This window comes from Taurulus bubalis (assembly GCF_910589615.1).
Source record: "Taurulus bubalis genome assembly, chromosome: 4".
Classification (NCBI taxonomy): Eukaryota; Metazoa; Chordata; class Actinopteri; order Perciformes; family Cottidae; genus Taurulus; species Taurulus bubalis.
Genome location: NC_136592.1, coordinates 21630040 through 21654322, shown reverse-complemented (window position 1 = coordinate 21654322; position 24283 = coordinate 21630040). Strand labels below are relative to the sequence as shown.

At 42.2% G+C, this 24283-nt stretch overlaps 1 protein-coding gene across 1 annotated transcript in view; it reads left to right on the top strand.

Moving 5' to 3' along the window:
- cd276 (CD276 molecule) overlaps positions 1 to 24283 on the top strand; it is a 62513-nt gene that overhangs the window by 14169 nt on the left and 24061 nt on the right. The window contains exons 3-4 of the mRNA XM_079216591.1: positions 2127 to 2477; positions 4556 to 4852. Of these exons, the coding sequence (XP_079072717.1) occupies positions 2127 to 2477; positions 4556 to 4852 (648 nt within the window). The remainder of the gene's footprint in view (positions 1 to 2126; positions 2478 to 4555; positions 4853 to 24283) is intronic.

Sequence of the window (24283 nt, the reverse complement as noted above, 5' to 3'; positions counted from 1 at the left end):
ATTATCTTTAAGTGTGAGGTCGACGCGCGCCTCTCTTTCTCTCGGTTCCCTTCCCTTCCCCCTTCCTGTACGAACTCAGTGGTGTGAGTCATCCCAGGCTGCTCAGGGAGGGATTTAATTGCTCTCTCCTCCTCCTTCAACATGCACGTCGAAGAGAGGGCTGTCACTGACCCTCCAATCGGACAAAAAACACCAACGACCCATTCATTACCGCAAAGGTTGGGCCACCTCCAAAGACAGCATAAATACACACTTCGGAAATTCGCTCGGTTATCCCTTTTGGTGACGGCACAATGCCGCCTTCTCCTCTTATGCTTTGCCCTGATAAGTCTTCTGGATGGTTTGTCGTGCTGTAGCCCAGCGGGGTGAATGTGGGCACAATACGGGCGATAGAAACCCCCCGCAGCGCCAAGAGAGCTTTTGTAAAAACCTCTACTGTTGCCTCCATGGGGCTCAGATAGTTGTTGTGTGGCTGGCACTCGGTTGGTGTTGAGGCTTTGATTTGCCCCAGGTCAAAATTGCAGAGCATTGTTTTTCTCAAAAAAGTAATTCCCCATGAATGTTTCCTCGATGTATCCTGCTTCCATTTTTATGTGAAGCAATAATTGAGGAGGAAAAAATGTGTTTGTATACCATGACTATTAAATGATTTTATAAAAATAAATGTGCTCTTTTCACTCTGAAAGGCAGAGCGGTTTGTGTCCTGACACCCTGTTTTAGATGGGACATTCATGTGGTATTTGTACAACAATCCGTGCATTTTTTTCTCTCCACTTTCTGCCTTTGTGAAGTTGGCCAATAGGTGGCAGTGCTCCTGCAGACGAGCAGGTTGTTTGTGGAGTGATGTGGAGGGCTACCTAGCTGGGAATGGCTGAATGTGATTGAAAATAGGTCTGCCTTGACTTAGCAATACTCCATCATATAGGAACCTTCTTAGATAAAAGACTTGTTTGTTGTTGTTAATATGAGAAGGAGTCAGTCAAATCTCCTCCGCAGCAATTCAACATTGATGCCGGCTGTGTGATCGACAGAGCTCAAAAAGGGTTGAGGAGGCTGAAAGGCCACTGTGATTATAACAATTAGAGAGGCTGAGCATAGAGTAGAGTGTAGTGCTCCAGGGGCCGGCTGGCTTTTTTTCTCCCTTGTGATACTGTTGAGTGTCTCCAAGATGTATAAGAGCAGGCAGAGATCAATGGAGAATGCTGACTCTTGAGAATACTATGGATGTACTCTAGACTGCCTGAGATGGCTACTAATTCAGAATGATTATGCAGTGTACTCTTTGCTCTTGGCCTAGTCTAGACAAACAATACACACAAGCACGCGCATGCACACACACACACACACACACACACACACACACACACACACACACACACACACACACACACACACACACACACACACACACACAAATGCATATGCACAGAAAAATCTGCTGCCTTTGAGCAGAAGTGTTTGGAGAGAGGCAGAGTCACCTTTTATTCCCACTATACACTCCAGAATTTTACTGAAGTTATACCCCCCCCCACCTCAACATGTGTTTTTTTTTTACATTTATCTAACAATTTCACTAAAGCTATACAGATGTTGGTGCTTTCATTGCTGAGTTTCAGCACACTGAGCCATCGCCAGGAGGCAAAGCCTGTAGGAACACAAACAAAGTCCTAATGCTTACCGCCAGATCCTTCCTCTTCTTACCCCGCGCCTTCATCCTGTCTCACCTGCTCCGCACAAACATGCTGCACAAACAAAGGAGATGTTTCTGAAGCAGTCACAGCATAAAAATACATTTCAAAATACTGCATTGATTTCTCTTTTTTTTAGGTATTCAAATTTGTCACATTTGAACACAGCACACTGAATAAATGCTGTATGTTTATACTAGACTTGGGCAAAATGGTATTTACTAACGCCATTTATTGTCTATTTTAGACCACCAAGTTGAAAAAGTCAGACTTAAGTGTATTCATTATTTTTTGAAGTCACAGTTTACCGGACATTTTCTAACAGGCAGCGAAACATGCCCCTCTCGTAGTAAATAAAAACACAATTATTCTGTTATTCAACTCAAGGATTACACTTTTAATTAACATGTCTCATATGCCCCACCTCCTCTCTTCTAGCTGTGATGGAAGTGCAAGTCCCGGGGGAGCCAGTAGTTGCGCTGTACGGCAGCGATGCCACCCTCAACTGTTCCTTCAGTCACGCCAACCCCTTCAACTTGTCTGATCTGAGCGTCTTCTGGCAGCTGACAGACACCAAGCGCAGTGTGCACGGGTACTTGGAGGGACGCGACCAGCTGGCGGACCAGGCCGAGAGATTCGCCAACCGTACCAGCCTATTCCCCGCTCAGCTGGGCCTCGGCAACGCTTCGCTCCTGCTCAGCAAGGTGGTGGTGGCGGATGAAGGCAGCTATACCTGCTTCGTCAGGGTACAGGACTACGGCAACACTGCTTTGCTGCTGCAGGTGGCCGGTGAGTCCTGCTGTGACGTCCATGACACGTGTAGAACAAGATCGACATGCACACGGTCGCTCATGACCAGTGGCATATAGAAAATGGATTCACGCATTCACAAATTATCTTTCACAAGTCATTTTATTAAGCAAAAAAAAAATCACAAAACAGGCCACCTTAAGCTCATTATTTACATTTCTCAAGAAATCCTGTTATTTTATAGATGAATTGAACAATAAAGAAAAATGATTCAGAGATGAATTGATGATAAGATAATTACTTACAGTCCAAGTGTATCTATTTGATTTTTTTGTATTAATTCCCTTTTGTTAAAAGGAACATTCAAGAAATTTAGTATAGCACTTTCACAAAGTTATGGTATTCACCAGAGACAAATTAAAAAAATATAAGCCCTTAAATCTTGACCTTTAGTCAGTGTCGTGGTAAGGGTTAAAGTCTAAAAACGTCTACATCTCCCATGATGCAACCTATTAGCATAATTTAGTTTGGCTTCTCCCGCCTGGTAGCGGCCCATATCTTTTAATCTCCACACCCCCAGATTGTAATGCAGGCTGTCTTTTTACAAGCCTAAGCATTAGTTAACTCGCATAAAAACAAAATACACACACGCACACACAGGTTTATTGTTTTAAAGTGCAGGATAATTAAAATGATCCCATGAACGTATATATATATATATATATATATATATATATATATATATATATATATATATATATATGCTCTTTTATTACCTAATGTTTGTGTCGTAGTTTCACTTTACACTTGAATTGATTGTATTGAAAGTGATTTGACCTCAGCACTTATACAGACGTACTAATAGTATGCAGTAAAATGTAATATACAATTACCTATGGAGATGGTGATTCATCATAATTTCCTCTCCTCCCTGCGAGTAGGTGATAAATAGTTTCCTCAGGGCTGTTGAGCATTGTTTTTGGTCAATAAGCACTGTTTGTGGTCTGCCGTGGTCAATATCTGCTGACTTTGATTATTAGCTGTTGTTACGGTCAATCAGCCATCACTAACATCTTCTCTGCTGTGTGACTACATCTCTCGCTTTCACAGCTGAGAGCCTTTTATTTATTTATAATGATACTGTGTGCCTTTCCTTCCCTCTCCCATTTCTATATCTGTTGTGAGATTGTTCCTGTATTCTCCAAGGATGGATGTGCATTAGGCAGTGTTAATGAATAACATTTTTTTCCCCCTTCTGGCTTGGGAGAAAGAAAACAATGTCACCAACAGTGACAAATTGGTTCAATTTTATGCATTAGATTTATAGATGTTCTATTTTTAGCCAATATTTACAGTTAGCATTGTAGACTTCCCTCATGCTGTGCTGGAAGAAAATGAAAGGATCCCTTGATGGATATCTGCCTGTCAGTCAAATGGACAGCTGGAGAAGTTAGTGTGTACCACGCTAAATCCGTCTTTGTGTTGAGAGTCCACTTTTCAAAAAGCAGCTCAGGCAAACTTATTTCATCTCACCTTCAGCTCCACCCCATTGTTTGCTGTGCAATGATTGGCTCTGGGAATACAGCAGCCTATTCCTCCACCACCTCTATACTCATGTTTCAGCTCAAGGGATTGGAGAAACCTGATTTCAGCCGAGGCGGACAATTCACCCCTCACCTCCGCCCATCTAGGCTCTTTTCCATGTTATCCACTGAGTTGCCCCAAATTTCGGAGCCTGCCAGTTTCATCCGAGGCCTGTCCACCTCCGCCTCCTGCCATCCACCGTATTCCCTTTCTGGGAGTGGCTCAGTGCGTCGGATCTCTAGGGAGAGCAGCGTTAAGAGTGGAAGGATGCAGCATCAGGATGTGCCACAGATGCTGTCTATGTCTGTGGGATCTTAAGCACTGTGTTATGCTAAGCTCCCTAAATATAATTAAGAATTTAATGGGAATCATGTCAAACAGTTCCCAGGGTGACTCTCACTGCGGAGACTTCAACTAAATTCAGTATGTGTCTGCTGTTCCCTTATCCCCTCTCCATTCTCCATCCTCACCCACTCCATACCTATTTTTCTCCCCCCTCATCCACCTCCTCCTCTTCCTTGCCTTGGTTTCAGCTCCATACTCAAAGCCTGTGGTGACTTTAGAGTCAGAATCCAACCTGCGACCAGGCGATGAGGTGGCTCTGACCTGTGTGGCCTACGGTGGTTATCCTGAAGCTGGCGTGATATGGCAAGATGGGGGCGGGCGCAACCTGACAGACAATATCACCACTTCATTGGTGGCCAATGAGGAAGGACTGTTCACTATGACCAGCGTGCTGACAGTTGTGCTGGAGCCCAATAGCACCTACAGCTGCGGACTGATCAATCCACTGCTGGGCGAGGAGGGCTACGCCTTTGTCACGATCACAGGTGGGTGTTGGTCTTCATCGCTCTTTCTGCATAAAGTAGCTCCCAGCTTTCAATCAACGCTGTCACCTTAATTCGGGTGAAAAGTAAACAAGCTAATATTTACTGGCTTCCTGTAGTTTCAGAATGTTACCAGCTCAGGCTAATCTTGTTTTCAGTCACGCATAAGCAGAGTTTATTATTAAGGTCTGCCATGCTTTTGTGAATCAAGCCATCAATCAAGTTGTATGGTGTTGAGACTTTGTTCTTTGTCTTTCTGTTTCCTGCTTTCAGTAACAGTTCAGCTCCAACAAAATGAATGAAAAATAATGAAATGTCCAATTATGGTTCAAAAAGCAAAACCCATCGTTAAATTAGATCAGTGGGTGATCATTTCCCTGAGGAGAGTCATTACATATTTCAAAATGCAATACAGTAATAAACGAAAGACAAAATATTGTGCTAGATGTAGTGATTGGTGTCGTAGCAGCTGTCTGTAGGAAGTGTTTGCCAACTAGGGAGTAGATTGATATGTTTGTCATTCTCTTGATTGTTGGCTGTGTGACGGTTCCTCTGTGATAGGTCTAATGGTCTCCTCAACCTGCCCACTGCCCACCGCCCATGTCCCCCTGGTTCTGCTGGTGTACTATATGTGTTAAGTGCAAGGAGAGTGCCGTGTAAGGTGGGCCAAGGCTGGGTCTCTAATGGGAGCAGCACTGTGTGAAATGGCTCATAAATAAGTAGAGGTGGCCTGTGCCTGCTATCTGGGCTGGAGCTGGTGCTGGAACTCGGGCTGTTGAGGCGGAGGTCGAGGCAGAGGTCATGGAGTGCTGCTCCACTGGGCTGGGAAATGACTGTGCTGTCTGGAAACAGGATGGCCGATTGGCAAGTCAGGCTTGCTGGACGGCTGAGGGAGGTTGGCCTTTCTAACAGTTTGGTTGGCCTCTTTGAAAACAGCACAGATAACCAGTCAGAGGGGCCATTGGGGTAGTGGAAAGGCATTAAACACATAGCGAGAATGAAATATGACTGCAAGGTACCAGTGGTAAAATAGTCTGTGGCTGCTATTACCCTTTGACCTTTGCCGGGTTGATGCACTTCTTCAAGTTTGGTTGAAAGTGATATGATCTTTGTATTACCTCCAGTCTTCATTTTTTTTGTCTCCTCTATTTCCCCTCTACAAATGAAACTCTCATTTTGGAAAAAACGTTGATTGAGTCATCTGGATTGGTAATTTAAATAGCCATTTTTGTCTTCAGGGATGGCGAGTCATTGTGAATCAGTGACAATGACGTTTCCAATTTTTTCTTTCCTTTTCTTCAATCCCATCGGGTTTAAAACAAAACCTTTTAACTATGCATGTTGGTTCCCCAATGGTGGGAACTTTGACAATTCAACAGAGCCAGAAACAGTTACCAAAGTTGAATCATCTTACTATATTCTTATTAGATAGCTTCACAGTGCAAAACATGACTGACTTGACTAAGTCTGCAGAGATGCAATAATGTCATCATAGTCCAATGTCTGTCATCTCTCTTTGGAATACAAAGTAGCGACAAACAGTTACGACTCCCTGTCAGCATGAATGGCCTGCTGTGCCGTGCTGCATGGAGAACAGGCGTTCTACCGTTCACATTGTCATAGCCAGTGTGACAATTGCTCTCAGTGGTTGAATCACTCCAGGGAGAGGACACAAGTCTAAACTCCCTATGAGTGATGGATTGGCAGCATTCTTTTCCTTCCTTTTTGATGTGCAACCCAAAAATGGTCAGTCTTCTACAGTAACCAACTACTGTGTGCTGTGCTTCTAAAGCTTTACACTGTTTAGTGTGTGTGAGAAACACCTTGCATTGCCTTTATGAGTCCCTGATTGTGTAGTACAGAATGGTCCTCGATTAGGGCCGGCAGGTTAGTGCAGCAGGAGTTTGCTGATAGGGCTATCACTTGGACCAGATCCTCCAGGCCCCGCCCTTTGAGAATGCCCTTTTTTTCCCTTCTTCATGGTGCAGAGAACCTCTCTGCGATGTTATGTTTGTCTTTGTCAGACGGGATGTAAACTGAATATGAATTGGCAGACCAAGACATTTTGTCATTGACAGGTCACCTTATTCTGTGGGAAAATGTAATGTCCATTTTAACATTTTTCTTTTTTATTTGATAGAAAATCAAAAAAAAGTAATCGCAGCGCTAATACTGGAAGGATCAGAGCAGTTCAGACAGGCTTTGATTGTCATTTCCTTTACTCAGTGTCATGGTCCTGCTGTTCCCCTAACTTCCCCCCCAAAAAAAGGAATCGGTCGGAACAGATCCAGTCAAAGAAAGAGTCCGAGAGCAAAATTAATTGTAAAAGAGACGTCCGGCCAAAAAACATATTTATTGAAGTGTGATGAAGTGAAGTTTGAAAGAGGGAATGTGAAAGGAGCAAATCCACAAATGAACTGGGAAAAACCTTCTTGATGAAGGCCAACGTCGTTGGTAAAGATTCACAGTATTTTGTGTGCTGTGATACAAGGGGGCTTGTTTGGAGTGAACATTTATTTGCATTTGTTTACAACAGCTGGTGTGTGCTTAACAGCTTCTGTAATTAATTTTGACCCAGCAGAACTCTTCTGCTGTGGAGTAGCAGAGTGTGGAGTATGCCGAGCTCGAGTTGATATCTGGAACACACTGGCTCACTGCATACACTTACAAACACAGAGCGCCGCACATCACACTCAGGAAGTGGAGAATCCTATTATAAGAACGGGTCAAACCTGCTTAAAATTCTAAATGGACTATGGGAAAACAGACGAAGAATGCACAATGATGGGAGAAAGCAGAGAGTGAACTCGCATGTTATAATTTCACACTCCCCCCCCAATCTCTGATTGAAAAATTGCATTAATAATACAAATCTCCCCCAGGCAGAACAGGAGTTTGACAAGGTTAATTTTGAGAAAATGAACCCTTTACACACACTGAGCAGAGCACTATGTGGGCTGGCGTGAGCCACCCTTTGAGAGTCTGTGTGAAGTCACCCATGTTATTCTCACCTCTTGTGTAGTCGCCACCAATTTAACTACCTCACCAAAAGCATCCAGACTGTCATTAACATATGCTCACACCACACACACCCTATTAGGCATCTCAGAGACGGACATATTTGGAAACCCGCCCTGTGGAGCGCTAGACAGTTTTTAAGCCGTGCTCTGCAATAGGCAGTGTTTTTGTGTGGCTGGGATATTGATATGTTCTGCAGAGTCCAGCAAGGCTTAGTTGCGGGGTGACCCATAGGAACAGCTGGTATTAATGAACAGTCGAATGATGGAAAGGAGCAGCTTCAGTCCTCAAATGAACCGTGGCCTGTCTGCTTGCCCAGCCAGCTTTGCTCATGTCCAAACCCCCGTCCTCCCCTCCTCCTCCCCCACCTGTCTTAATGGCCTGCACTGTCTCGCACTACCAGCCTATTTCGACCACTTTGTTCCACTCACAAAAAGAATAATGTTTTTGGAGTTTGGGGGGATCAAGAGTTTATATCCTATCATTTCTTGCCTGATCCTTCTCTGAATGTGGAGCTTTAGCCGGGTATCCCATCTACTGGAGCTGTGTGATTGCTGCAGTGTGTTTTCTGATGGCTGAGTTTCAGGGCCTGTCACTGAACACCCCCTCCAGCGCCACCCCCACTCCGTCTGCTTGCTCTCTCAATGAGGATGGCGCCATTTCCCCAGCATCACTCTGCTGGCACAGCATTTACAGTGAACAGTGTGCGGATGAAGATATATAGAGTGGGGAAAGGAAGGAGACAGAGAGATGAGGCAGGGAGATAGAGGGAGGGAGCAAGGGAGACAGGGTTAGGAGGGGTGAGAAGTGGATGACAGAAAGCAAGATGGAGACGAAAACGTTTGCTGAGCTCAGAGTTGTGGCACTATGTGCCTGACAGGCAGGAGATGGACTCGCTGAAGGGGAGGGAGCTCACCCCACATGGTGTGGAAGGCTTTTTGCTGAATTTTACTATATAGCTGGTATTCTCTGGCTTTCACTTGGCAACACAGTGGCTCAGCGGTTAGCACTGCTTTACAGAGAGAGTCCCAGATTTCCTCCCCAGTCCCAGTCCTGTCTGTGTGGCATTGGCTTGTGTTAGTGTGGGTTACCTCCCATCCCTTGGTTTCCTCACACGTTCAAATGTGTTCCGAATAGTCATTTTTTCCGAGAAAAAGTTTAGAAGTTTGATAATTATTTTATAATGGACCCATGAAATAAAGACCGCTTATGCAAGACCATCTCCTTTTTATTATGTGGCACAAATACATTTCACAGTAAGTAGGAGCTTGACAATGGAACTTAAAAGGTGTTGGGGGAAAAGCACAGAAGTACATCAACAGGAACGTCTTACCAGTAGTTAGTGTTCTATGTTTCTGTAAATGTTAGCTGCTGTTGATGTGTCGTGCCTATAGGTGGCACAAGTCGATGAAATCGGCTGGGCCACGTGTTAGTGGCCGTGCGTCAACAACACTGTGTGCCCTTGTTTGTCAAATGTTTTTTGAACTAACTGTCATGGACCCAGCTTGGTTTTGCTGCTAGTATTAATCTCCCCTGGCTCTACAGGAGTCATCCCTCTCTAAAGGATTGACCAGCTCAATCAACTTCATTAAAGGCCCGCGTGTACGAATAAACATGGGTGCTTATTCCATGTCCATTCCCTTGCAGGAATGGACATGGAATACAAAACACACCATCGCTGAGAATTAATGTCAGATCCTTCCAGTTTCCTTCAAAAAGTCTTTTCTGAGGGGATTTATTCAACTCCAGGTACCGCACTGTTTTTGTGGGGCACATTCCCCCAAGGAGGCTGTTTGTTGCTGTATGATTGTGAAGCACATGCATCATAAACCAACCTTCATTGGGTAAATCAAGGTTAAAAAACATCTTTAATTGCTATATAAACATTGACCTTTGCTGTGAAGATGGAATCTTACAATCTTGCTGGTGGTATAGGTGGTCTGCGTGAGAGCGTTCAGCTATTCATTACACTTTTTTTCTTCATTATTTGTGCGCCGGCATTCTTTTCTTTCTTTTTTCTTGACTGTTTGTGTGTCTTCAAAGCATGATCCTGGCATCACATTGCTATTTAAATAGTTACCTGCCATGCTTACTCCAGCTCCACTCGTTCTTCTTTTGTCCCTCATAAGTATGTTCCCTCTGAATATTGTCATGTACATAATTTTTTCCACCCAGAATCTCTGAAAATGTTGTGTGGCAGTTTTAAACATTTTTGTGTCTTAAATTGAAGTGAAGGCATTGCTGTGCCAGCATTGCCAAAGGGCTGAGAAGAAAGATGCAGTGATCTACTGGTTCAAAGATTATCTCATTAGAGCAACTGTTGGAGTGAAATTGCAGTCATTGAAATTATTCATGAAATATACTCCAAGCATATTTGTGTCTTTCTCTGGTCGGACCTTCTGTCAAAAGCTTCGTCAATCAACTTTGTGGAAATATATTGCCCAATATATTTTGTTTGCTTCCAGCTTCTGTAACCAACCACTGTGCTGATCCTTGTTCTCTACTGAACAAGGTCTAATTTAAATGCAATTAACAAAGCCTTTGGAGAAGCAGAAAAGAGCAGTATAAATGAATCTGTTGTCAGTAGAGCAGCAAGCAGGCAACTTTCCCGACGGAGCACTATATTAATTAGTGTCCAGTGCACAAACAGGCCTTCTTTCTCTTATCAGGAGCCCAGCCGGGGAAAACAACTGAATAGAGACAGATGAATGTAAGTAATGTAGGCAATCTAAAATAAATTCAGGTAGGCAGCAATGCCACCATTGTAAGCACATTAATTCCTATCAGGATTATTAACCCGGGCCACTTGCCGCGGTCAGTGCTTTGAGACATTTGTGCGTTCTCTTGCATTTTGCACTCTCTATTGTTTACATTTAATTTGCTAAATTAATGAATACACCCTGCAGCTGCACATATATTTCATTCCAGTTATTTGTATTCTATTTTATTTGTGTGTGTGTGTGTGTGTGTGTGTGTGTGTGTGTGTGTGTGTGTGTGTGTGTGTGTGTGTGTGTGTGTGTGTGTGTGTGTGTGTGTGTGTGTATGTATGTATGTATGTATGTGTGTGTGTATGTATGTATGTATGTATGTGTGTGTGTATGTATGTATGTATGTATGTATATATATATATATATATATATATATATATATATATATATATATATATATTTTATTTTAATTTTGTATATATCTTTCATCCCTGTTGCTTTTTTTTATATATTTTATCTTGTGTGTTTATTTGTATCTGTAAATTTTAAGGCGCTACCACGACTACAAATTTCCCCTTGGGGATTAATAAAGTTTCTATCTATCTATTTATCTCTCTCTCTTTCTCTCTCTCTCTCTCTCTCTCTCTCTTTCTCTCTCTCTCTGCTGGGCTGTCAGTATAGGACATTTTTATCCCTGTATTATGACCCGGGCAATGTTATTTGTCATGCGCTCAGTCTCACTGTTGGCAACTCTAAAGGATTGTTGAGTTGGATTCAGTTGTGGGCACTTTCTGGTCTGTGCATTCCTCTTTTAAAATGGCACAATCAGAAAGATAAAATGAGCTCTTCTTATTTGTGATGGGATTTATTTTTGCTTTATTCTCGTTCCCTCTCTGCCATCTTGACTTTTTGGCATGAAAGGTTCTTTTTTCTCTTGTTTGGTGTCAAAATGCTTTTCTTTGCCACCATTGAAAGCTGCGATACTATGGTATTTTTCCCCCCTAGAAAATGCTTTTTTTTGTCTTTTTTTTTTTTTAATGTTATTTTTATTTAAGAAGGATAATCTCATTGAGATATTGAATCTTCTTTGCAAAGTTGTCCCGGCCAAGAAGGCAGCGTTAAAGTTTCACATGAAAACACAATTAACAGACTCAAAAAAACTGAAAAAAATGAATAAAAGAGACAACATACTTTCAACAAGCCAGAAAATTGCATCAACCAAAGAATAGTCATTCCGTGTCAGGACATTTTTGGCATTTGTTCTGTAATAAAAGGTCACATCTGTGTGTTTATGCATTCTGTACAGTAAGTGTTATTTTTGTGTCACGTGCACACACCTCGAGTTTATTCCTGTCTTCTGCACGCCAACATGTATGTGATCAAAAACAGGCTCCATCTGTGTTCTAAGTCCATCATATCATGGCAGTGTTGTCTTCCCCACTGCCACCTTCTCTCAAACAGCAGTCTGACATCTTTATGCCCGTCCTCGGCCCGGTGGAAACCTGTCTTTCTCTGTCCTCCCTCGCTTTCCTTTTCAGGACACTGTATTTATGATGGCAGTAAACCCACAAAAGCCCTCTTTTGTTATTGATCGGGTTCATTTTGATTTGGAATCACAGCAAGGACTATCATTGGGACCAGTGGGGCCCTGCAGTGTACATTTCACACAGCTCCTGCTAAATCCTATAAGAGGGATTGGTTTCGGGAGGTCTGGCATCAGTCTTGGCTTCACGATATGAAATCATATTAGTTTCAGCTTTTCAGACTCACTGAGAGAATAGCCACCAACAAAAAGCTGGGCACGCCTTCAAAGTTTGCTTATTTAGTTATTCAGGACTTTTATTTGATGTTTAAACTCTGCACCTGATAACACCGTGAATTATTGTCCTGCAAAAGATGTTTGCAACCTCAGTAAATTGCTTTGTTCTGTGCATGCAAACAGTCGAAATTAGTGGCTGGCAACACAAAGAGCATTGTCTAGCACGATAATGTATTTTCAATTAGGAGGCCTTGAAAGATTTAGCTTATTCTCAGGATAGGTAGCTCTTTTCTTCGATAGCTCTAGAGACCAGTAATTGATTACCATGTGTGAAATGGAAGTTAAGAACGGAGTGTGGCTGTGTCCCAGAGGACGGGCGTTTTCAAGCAGGCGTAGTCTCGGCACTGGCTCACCTCCCTCCCCCTGTACTGACAGCTTGACTTGAAAATACGTGAGCACCCACTGACTCACTGCGTGATAAGAAGCGCCTATTACAGAGCCCTTTATTTCAACCCCTGTGTCAAATATCACAGTAATGACTGTGATTAAAGCACGCTGCGGTCCTGCTCCTCATGATACCAGTTTGAACGGACAGCAGCTCGCCATGACTCACACCCCTCTTCGGGTTGCATTAATATCTTCCCACTGGCTCAGACTCCGTAGCCACGCCTGTCTCCCCAGAGCCTGACATCTTGCGGCTCATTACAGACAAACTGTCCATGAGGAAACAAACTCGCTCCTCTTACCTTATTAATATTGTCAACTGTGTTTAATTTCATCACTTACCCTCCTCGTGTGTGTTGCCGCAGTAAGTGCAACTCTCTGTCAACGGCAAAGACAGCTCAGTGACCCACACCGCAAGAGTCTGTCATATCTATAATGTATCTGTCTCGTTGCTTTCACCCACTTACTCTACCAGATGAAGAGTGATGCCATTTGTAATGTTGGGTCGTTTTCCTGATGTGGTTGTTAGAGGGGTTAAGCAATCCAAACAGGGTTACACTGATCGGAGTGTCTCGGAGTACGGTGGCTGTGTTGTGGAACCGAGAGACATTTAGTGCAACCAAGCTGAAGGCTTAAGATTTGGAAAAGGAGTTGGAATTGAACCGATTGAAAAGTTTTGCTGATGCATCAAGTACGATTTAAGGAAATGTTTCAACATTTTGGTGAAATTCACTTATTCACCTTTCGCTGGAAAGTTGAATGAGAAGATTGATGCGACTCTCGTGCCTGTGCATTCACTAGCAGGTAGTTAGCTTAGCACAACGACTGGAAAGAGGGGAACCAGACTTTGCTACCTTTTGGAGAGAGCCAGCTGTTTTTCCAGTGTTTGTGCTAAGCTAAGCGAACTGGCGGAAGGCTGTCACTTTATTTTTTAGCAGAAAGATATGAGAGTGGTATCGATCTTCTCATGTGTTGTTGCAGGCTTCTAAATGACAGGCAGACAGGCTGATGTCCTTGGAATTCAATATTTCACCTCATCTCCATTAAGCCACGTGACAGAGTGATGACATTGTGGGAGCGATGATGTAACTGGTTATAGTTTTGAAATATGTGCTGCTTCAGCAGAGTGATGACTTACATCCAGAGATGAAAGTAAGTGTGTCCTGTTTTGTATTGTGTACCACGAGGAGAATTTGTGCTGTGCACTCCGAAGCAGGAAACGAAGCTGTCAAGGTTACAGAGTAAAATAGGATTCAAGTTGTAATCCTTTACATTGTAAATCTGCCATTGATTTACAAGAATGTCCTAAATAATGTTTCTCCCAGTATTTTCTTGTTATTTACCATACATTTTAAGGCAAGGGGCAGACAGCTTCAAATAAGGTAGTAGTGTGCATCATTATGGTGTCAAAGTATGATTAAAAAAAAGGGAGGAAAAGAGGGAAAACTTCTTTTTACAGTTGCTTCAAGGTCTCCCTGTCATTTCCTCACCACGGGGGCTAACGTGGCCTATTGCGTAACCGACCAAAGAACAATACTGGGTGTCACGTTCTAATTGCTGGGGGAAGTAATGATCTCCCATTCTGTACGTGTGCTATTAAGGTGGGTGTCACATTAGCCATCACATATGGTGAATTTGACTAAAGAGCTGTTTTTTGTAAAGTGTATGGCTCGCTATTGCATTCTGTTGGCTTCCATGCAATTATAATCAAGCCCTGCACCAGCGTTATAGTGGGCCGTGTGTAAATCCATGCATCCATTGTTCTGTTGAAAGAACATTGTCTCAAAGTCATGGCCCGAGTGAAAGAGTCCTTTTTGTTTTTGTTTCCCCAGAAAATGCTTGCTTAGCGTGCATGCTGTTTATAGCGGTGGCCTGGATCACACATCCACTCACACCTGGGAGTAACCACCAACTTGTTCTGTCAGTCACTGAGCAGCTCCACAGGAGAGTTATGGGGGTTAATGTCACGCTCAAGTACAGATAAACAGTAGCCTGCAGCCATGTAAATTGTTTTATGTCATGTAAACTTTCAAAAAACCAGAAAGGTCTCTCTCTATCTCTCTCTCTCTCTCTCTCTCTCTCTCTCTCTCTCTCTCTCTCTCTCTCTCTCTCTCTCTCTCTCTCTTTCCCTCCATATCTCTCTCCCTCCCTCCCTGTCCTGTATTTATCTATTCATGCCATTATTATTTATTTGTTGACACTTTGACTATCATAAGATGCTTAAAAATTAAGCAATATCAGGTTTAATCTTTTGTTTCGTCTCTTAGACTTAGACTTTTACAGAAACCTACTTACCTTTACCTACTAAAATTGCTCTTCGCCCTCAGTGTCAATATCTTATATGAAATGAGAGAATAAACGTCCTCATTTGTGCATTAACTAGCCATAATGTATTAGTTTTGTGGGAAGTGCTACCCTTGTGAGACATTGGTCTGAACATATTGTCCCTGACTCCTTTCTCAGCCAGCAGCTGAGCATTTTCTCAGACTAAAGGACTTAGCGACACACAAGTTGTGAGACTGTGATTAGCTATATTCCACTGAGAGAGAGATTTACAAAGTAATTTTTTTAGTCTGTCCAAGATATCATATTTTGGAAGTGCTGGAAGGAGACAAAGTATATTTAAGCAATAAGCCATGAGAAGCTGTAATTGACAGTGATTTTGGAACAGCTTAAAGGCATTGTTAATGACTCTTCCAATAGACCTGTCAAAGTACAGCTCCAAGTAGCTTTTTGCTTTTGTAAAATGACTGCAATAAAACAAGAATGTAAATGTGCCATTAATGTTATATTTCCATGTAATTTCTGCAATACATAATCATACTTTTATAGGTTTGAGTGGTGGTTTTAGGTTACAAGGTATTTTTCAAGAACGTCAAACGCACTCAATCAAAATTGAGTGTAGAAACTTTTTTATGATTCAAACTCAATAAATTACCATATATTCTAAAATGAGCTACATGTATGCACATGGGAAGATGTTTCAGCATTTCAAAGCATTAAAATCTTTGAAATTTCTCCTTTTTATAATTTTATATCATAAAAGATCCAAGTGCTAGCTTCCGGATTGCAGTCATTTATTTAACATAATAATACAGGGCAATGCAAAAATATAAATGTGAAACAAAGCTAAGTTATTTCCTTCCAGCTACATAGGCACTAATTAGACTGCCCTGTCCTCAGATAATAATAATAATAATAATAATAATAATAATAATAATAATGACACATTTTATTTGCATAGCGCTTTAAAAGGTACTCAAAGGCCCTTTACATTGTAAAAAATGAAACAATAAAAGCAATTACAATATAAACAAGCGAGATGACATAACCGTAAGAAACCAAAAAAAACAAGGTAACGAGGTTGGCGTCTAGAGATTTGAGGTTGCAGCTGGATGATAAGACACTGTATCCCTCAGCACCAAGAGTGTTAGGGGATGTTATTATGAATCCCGCTGCATTTCTTGGCCATATCTACCCTGCGTAGCTGGTTGAGGCAGAGGTGATCGGTGAAGGTCAGTATAGCCCATTGGTCAAGGCATAAGACCTGAACAAATTGGCTTCCCGCTACCTCGGTGAACATAGACACCTGACCAGTCCAAGCACTTTAATTCTTCTCGCCACGAAAAGCAGTGGGGTGAATAAAAACTCTATTTGGGGTGTTTGTCAATAGCTAAATCAGACCTCTGACCTCCCTGAAGACAACAGCTGTGTGGTTTTAACAGTCTTTTTTTTTTTTTTTGCATTTACAATAAGCAAATTATAGTGAAATTACATGGAGAGGTTTGTTCTTGAGATGAATGGCTAACGGGGATGAGCTGACCTTTTCCAAAGTTTGAGCTTGGTCCAGCTTGAGTGCTTTGAGAATATTCATCTGTCTCTCCTGTAACCACCAAAGACTGCAGCGGAGGAAAATGAGAAATGCTGTTTTATAATGAGAGCCCTAGGCAAAGACATACAGAGATATGTCTTTAAAAAAAAGCTGTCATTATATATTCTCCCAGTAATACTGCAGAGGGAGAAGCATACTAAGAACTTGCACTCTTTGAAGACATCCAGGCAGTTCTTTAATGTTTTGGTAGAACCTGCATTGCCTTGTGATATAGAGTTAATCTCATATCCAGTCATTTTGGATTCAGAAGTTATCACGTAAGCAGCAACTGTTCCTTTGGATTGGAGCTATGGCCTTGTTTAGGCGTATACAAACATTGATCATTTAAATCTAAGGTAATCCACACTGGTAGTAAAAAAAAAAATGACAAGTGATAATTTGATGACAATTTCATTACTAGACTGAGAACACTTGATATAAGGAGTAAGGGTTGATGCTGTTTAGCTGTTCCATTAGAGATTCATAGCAATCTAAAGAGACAAAAAGCAAACTGGAAAGTCCATTACAAAAGCTTGTGCAACTAGGTGTGTTCCTGTCTTAAATGAACACTTGAATGGATGGTTCAAGTGTCATGTTTGAGTTCATATGGTGGGTGATATGTTGTACCTACTTCGCACGATACTGATGTAACACAGGAGTTGTTTCAGCAATAGGTGTGCACTCCACAAACTGTCTGCAGAGAGTTTCAAGCTGCACTTTGTACTTGGTGCAATGAGCCATCGGAATGAGTGCAATGTTGTGGCTCATCGACCATGTTAGTGTTGCTCTCTTGTATAGGGACTGCATGTTATTTACTCTTTGTCTTTACGTCTCATTGAAGTATTATGTGTAATGAGCCCTGTTTATGCTTTTCACTGTGCACTTTATCACTTAAAGTCATTTCCCACAAGCAGCATGTGAATGCGCACTGATAAAATAACAAAGTAGGATCAGGATTGCAGTGTAAAGCTGCACCATTAATGTTTTTATATTGAAACTGGATGGAATTAATGAATGTTATGTGAAAGGAGTCGCTCGTTGTAACAAACCCACAGAGAATTATCACCTCACTATGTAGTTACCGCCAGCTCTACGGGGGAAATTTAGCTCATTGTTTTGGGTTTATGGCCCATAAGTTATTGTTTGGTTGAGTCTCCCCGCTCTCATCTGTGTTATTTCCAGCAGCCAACAGCTGTTTCAAGCCAAACGGCAGAGCCCAATGCACACGACTTGTCGAGCACTAAATGGCAGGCTGGCAATATTAGCCAATTATATTAGCTCGTGAACATTGAACAGCTGAAGAACAAGATGTTTCTCCCAGGAGTTGGTGGAGACCAAAAAAAGAGCTAATGCTCATGTTTTACTTACATTTGTGCGCGTTGCCAAATACACAGCCGCAAATGAATGCTGATATTACGTGTTAATAGGTAGCCGTTTGCCATAACAGCTTGTTTAGATGATAATATGTCAATGTTGTGTTTACAGTTTATTTCAATAATTAATCCTGCTTTAAGAGGACCCAGTTGTAGCTCAGTTTTTTTTTTTGTTTAGAGCAGGATCAATACATTTACTTTGTTTTAAATGGCTCTTTAATCCTTTCATAGCTATTTGTCATTCTGCTCTCTCAGCTCCTCTACTTGGCATTATCAACTAGCCAGATAGTCTGTTTTGGTACTGATAGCTGTCACTAGTGATTCTCTCCTACACATCCTCAGCGTCTCACAGGCAGCTCTTGCTTTAAAGCTAATTTAAAATGTAGACACAACACAATGTTGTAAACCGAGTATTCTACCCAAGTTCTGCCTCTATTGCAAAGATGGCCAAGTGAAGAAATGGAGCAACCAGAAAGAAAAAGAAAAAAACAACCCCAAAGAAAATCAATAGTCCACTCTGCCTCCAACATCTTAATGCCACTCTCAGTGGAGAGGGGGTGTGTGGAAGTGATGGAGTCTCTGTCAGTTACTAGACATCAGAGGAGTTTTTAATTGAGGCCCCAGTGGGGCTGGGAGGGACATGGGGGATGTTGAGAGAGAGAGCTAGCCCGAGTGAGATGAGGTGGGAAGACCGGTTGTCATCCTTCTCCCAGGCTAGCACTTGGCAGTGTGACATGAAATTTACGTCATAATGTTTCATACCTGGTGGAAATTAAGAACTTATTACACTCCACAGGTGTGTGTGTGTGTGTGTGTGTGTGTGTGTGTGTGTGTGTGTGTGTGTGTGTGTGTGTGTGTGTGTGTGTGTGTGTGTGTGTGTGCGCTTCACTTTCTCAAAACATTTGCAGCAGAATTTCAGGATTTTGTTTTGGGTGATATGTTTCAGATTCAGTTTTGTAGACCATGGATCCTGTGCTTTCACCATGTCCTTCCATGTCTGACTTGTCTCATCGTCAGGACAGGGACCCGTCAACAACGCGGTGTGGCTTTTCTTTTTACACCAGTGTTGCCAGTGCTACTTGTGTGAAAGCTGGAGCACATTTTCAAACATTGCTCATACTTGCTGACATGTTTCCACATGATTTGCTCCTGTCTCTCTATTGAGCTGTCTGGTTACATTTCTTCACCTGCCCATTTCTTAGCATGCAAGTGTGCATTTGTTTTAGTGTAAAATGGAAGCGTATGCCCACTGGTTAACATGCAGTAAGTTGAAGCTTGAGATGCAGTTAGATGTGACATTTCATATCCAATCTGGACCAGAACTAATGTAGCCAAATCCACATCAGGCCTCATATCTCCACCGTGAAGTTGTATTCTGGTTATACTGCCCACCTCTACCTCAGGCCATTGTTTATATATTCCAGCACAGAGCTATTACACATGCTCACACCTCTCTGCCTGTAACACAGCCTCTGCCTTGCTAACATGACAACCATGCAGTTGGCTCTGAGCTGTATATTCAGTTAATTAGCCAGAGTACTGGCTATGGGATTAACTTCAACTATAAAGATGAGAAAACTCCCTCTAACCTTGCCCCTGGCATTTCTAAGTAAGACTTGAAATCATTCCTTTAAATATACCTGTGAGCTAGCTTCACCCTGCTTCCCTCCCAGACAAATCACTGTCATACGTTGCTCTCGTTGTTTACTGTAGGAATACACAAAAAGCTTCCTGGCAGTTATTGAGATTACTTCAATGATTCAGTTTCACTCGTTTATTTTGATGGTACTATGACATTTTTTGGGGTGGAAAAAAAACATTCATTATCACATTAATTATTAATGCCAGCCACATATCTCTCTTTACGTTTGGTTGTTATTGTTGTCGATAGTAAAAGTAGCAGTGAATAAAGATCAACTTACCTGGCTTTCCAGGAGCAGTGTTGTTCCTTAATTGCATTGTCTCTTGTCTCGATTGCCAGGTGATGTGGCGCTTCACTTTTACACTGATTTGTAGGCTTTAGCTTTATTTATTTTTTACCTGTTTTCACTGCTTCATCAATATTATATATTGTAGACCCTTCTGTTTGCTTCTTTCTTAAATTGCTTTTTAATTTTTCTGGAAATTAGATCATATTTATTCAGGGAGTGCAGTAAGTCCATGGTCGCTCTGCCACATTGACGGAGTAGCAGCATGCTTGGAATGTAATCTCAGTCCATCTCTATGCCTCATTGTAACTTCTCAGTGGTGTGTGACCCTTGGATGACAGGGAATATTCACCGAGATCGATCAGATTTAAGCTTAAAGATTAAATCCATAGCACTGCTCTATAGGCAGAGTACCTCTGGACTGTGTGCCAACTTTCCACCAAGGAAAGGTCAGTAGCAGTCTGACATGTCTGAGAGACAGCTTAGGAGTTAAGAGTGGACTAATACCACAAAACCTCATTGTGATTCCAGCCCAGTTCGGCATTCACGTAGTTATCAGCTCAATGCCTGCTTGCTTGCAAACACACAACCCAATACTCATTCAAGCGCTTGTTTTTTTCCCCCTTCTTGGGTCGCTTGGTCACTCACCCGCTTACCCCATCTCTCCAACCTCCACTGACTCACTAACTCATCCTCCTTACTCTCCCGCTCACCCCCCCGCCACTTCCCCCACCACCACCAGATGGCTTTTATAGTTCTCCCGCTGAGAAAAAGAGAGGGCTGTTAGAAACTTTATTCCTATAAATGCAGAGCCATTACTCTGTTTTAATGTGCACGTCTGCACATCATACACTCGTGTTTGCCACGAGCCCAGGGCGTCAAGGGAAGGGCAATAATGTCAGACAAATTGTGTAAGTAAATGGGCGCTGGGTCGTCCTAGAGACGAGCACATTGCCTTCCTGCATGCCAATAAGACAGTGAGGTAGCATCTCGCTGAAAAGCAATTTATTGAAATGCAAAAAGAGGAGAGAAGGCTCAGAGCAAAGATGCTGACAGGATAAAAAAAAAACCTGTCGCCATCCATCTCAGTTTGCCAAGTTTTGCCTCAATAAGTGAGCGTCTTGTCCTCTCCCAGAGAGGAGAGGTCTTTCCTAGAAATATTGCAATAACAGCTGGTGTGTGCCTGTGTGGTCACAAGCTTTTCATGCTGTGGCTGAATGGGGAGGATTTTGAGGTTTTGATGGACACCTTTAAGGTTGATAATAAAGGCTTGAAATTTAGACTGATGCTGAAACAAATTTAAATTAATTTGTTCAATGTAAGCCTAATGTTCATGCTCATGTTTTCCCTTTCTGGCTAATCCGTGTCCTCTGACACAGAGGCCCTCTTCTTCCCATTAGCACCGTTGTTATTGTTTCTGCCAATCTCTGTCCTGTGAGATCGGAGGCGCTACACAGAAACCGAATAAAGAAGTTTAGATCACCATTGTTGGAGAGCCTGCCTGCACTCGCTGAGGTAGTATGCATCAATCACCTCGCCAGAGTTGGGTGAATGTGATTTAAGTGTGAGCTCCTGTTTTGTCTCACTGAGTTTTATATCTCATTCAATTTACTGTTTCCTCCCAGCCTTACTGTATTGTCTGAATGAATGTCTTTATCTCTGCCATGTGACTCATTGTAAGAGAGAGAGAGAGAGAGATATATATAAGCTTATTTCACCTGCTGAGCCTGTCTGGTCTCCAGGGCTGTATAGGCCCTCTAGCAGGGCTGGGCCCTGCTGCTGCTCAACCCCTGGGCGAGCCCCTAGTCCACCTCGTTCTTCTCTGATCAGCACTCCTCCTCCAAAGATCACCCCTCTCTCTCTCTCTCTCTCCCTCTCTCCCTCTCTCCCTCTCTCTCTCTCTCTCTCTCGTTTCCTCTATTTTCACAACCAGGCAGAATAAGGTCAGGTTGTTCATCCTGACAATGAAAGAAAAACCTAATTGACTCTTCCTCTCCTCTTCCTCATCCCTTCAGCTTGTCTACAATGAGCCTTGAGGCTCTTTTTAGCCTGAAGCCATCCTTCTGTCAAGGGACATTATTCTCCTTTGGTCACAGCTTAGGAGGCTAGGTTTCTTCTGGGCAGGTAAAACTGGGCTGACAGTTGGAGGGAAAGCAGCTTTGATCTCCACCGTCTTCACGTTGCAGAACCAAGATGACAGGCAAGGGAGTCTTAGGAGCACTTTATTCCACCAAAGGTGCTGGAGAGAAAACACTCAGGCTTGTAAAAATGCTTGCAAATCTTGGCTTTCACATTCACTGAAGCCCAAACAATACCTAAGCTGGCCCCTTGCGGGTCCCCTATAGTGTCTTCCAGAGACTAAGGGAGCCTCATTTCTCACTGGTGATGTGCCCTGTGTTAGAGGCTCCATATGGAGCTGGTGTTTTATCATACTCTTGCCTGCCCCCATTAAATATCTATTTTTACCTGAGGAGTCTACTGCGGCCTCCTATGATACACAAAACACCTACGGCGAAGCACCACCTCTAAGAAGTAACAGTAGAGGATTCGCCCCAGGTGTGGTCGATATAACCTGTAAACAATGTTGCAAACATTAATTGAAGGTGCATTTGTAGCTACCAGTTTTACCTTTTTATATATAGGTTTGATAGTGCTCAACAACAAAAGAACTGCAAAGGATGGACACAATAGCAAATCCCATTATATGTACAATATAATACAACATAATACAACAGCACCGTTTTATAGCCTCTGAAACTGCCATTGTGTTGACTCAATGCCTCATGGACACTGTTTCAATAAAAACTGAACTTCTGAAAATTAGATTTTAAGTAGACTACTATATTGCATTTGCCTTTTATATTGTGAAGGTGATCCTGTAATTGTGTCTCATTGTGTATGAGACAGATGCGACCTCTGCAATGTTATTTGTGGCATTTTGTCCGGCCAAAATCGATTGATATACCTATGAAAAGAATCACTGTAGATTAGTTTTGTCACAATATGACTATAGGGAAGGATGCATGCGGCTGCAGACAGTGCTGACATGTAAAAGTGCAGTTTTACTGACACACACATCAAACATAAAGAATATGATATAAACCAAATTGATGAGGCACATGGTTTGAATGTGCTGAAATGTGCAAAATGTCAAGCTTTCATGTGGTAATACATTATATGAATGAAACATGTAGTGTCATTTTATGAATACTGACATGGTTCATACATACTTGAGCCCTTTTCCATTTTATGACATTGAGTGTGGACATCAGCAAAAGTGGAAGGAAGTAAATACAGACAGGAACTCTGGTGAGTGTGTGACATTTAAATCGGTTTTAATGATTGCCATTCTCTACCATGTCATGTTGGGTTGTATAGACACACTTTCCACTTATTTTATATGTATTCTGATGTGTGCCATACATTCATAGTGTCAAGAAAACGTGTGTGTAGTGAAGTTTAGCCTGTTTGGTGCAGCCCTGGAATCTGCAGACTCTAGGTAATGTGACAATGCAGCCCAGAGCACTCCATCCCTTGCACAGAGGGAATAGGGAAAAGGGGAAAGAGAGGATAGGTAAACAGAGCCATTAGAGACAAATCTATTTCTGAAGAAAACAAAATCACATCATCAAACAAGAGAAAAAGAAAAATATGATCCTGCAGGCCTTTGGGCCCCGGCGTAGCAATGATAGCCGACTATGGCATTTGTCTTTATCAGTCTGCCTTGAGGGAGGGAGAGTGTGGTGGTAAGGTGTGAGGATAAAAAGAGAGGGAGAAAGACAATGAAAACAAATAGCACAGCGCCTTCTTTACTCATCACAAAGAGCTTGACACATTTGTTACTTTTCTGACTTATAAGACGTGAACAGCTTGTTTATGATTATTCCTCTTTCATACATGTTTTGTGGTTTTGCTGTTAGTAGAAAGTGGCTCTCAGATTACTTACCGTTCTTTAAATATAACAGAGTGAAAGGCTCGGTGGACAGCGAGCCACAGCATCATCATTCATGCCTAGCCTGGGGAGGCATACGCAGCTTCATCAAAATGACAAGATTGACTTTCCAGATTGTATCCTTTATCCGTGACATTTGGTTGTTTATTCTGCTTTGTAGCAGTACCAGAGAGTCTGTATGGTGCCTTGTGTATTGAGTTTTCTCAAAATAGAAATACTGTACATGGTCAATACAATCAATCAAGATAATCATAGTTATTTGAAATGTATAACGTGTAATATACATTATTATCTGCCTCCGCATCAATTGTTTATGATTTATATTTGAGGCATTCTTTTTCATTCATCTGTTGCTGACATTTAACCAAGTAGTAGTAATAA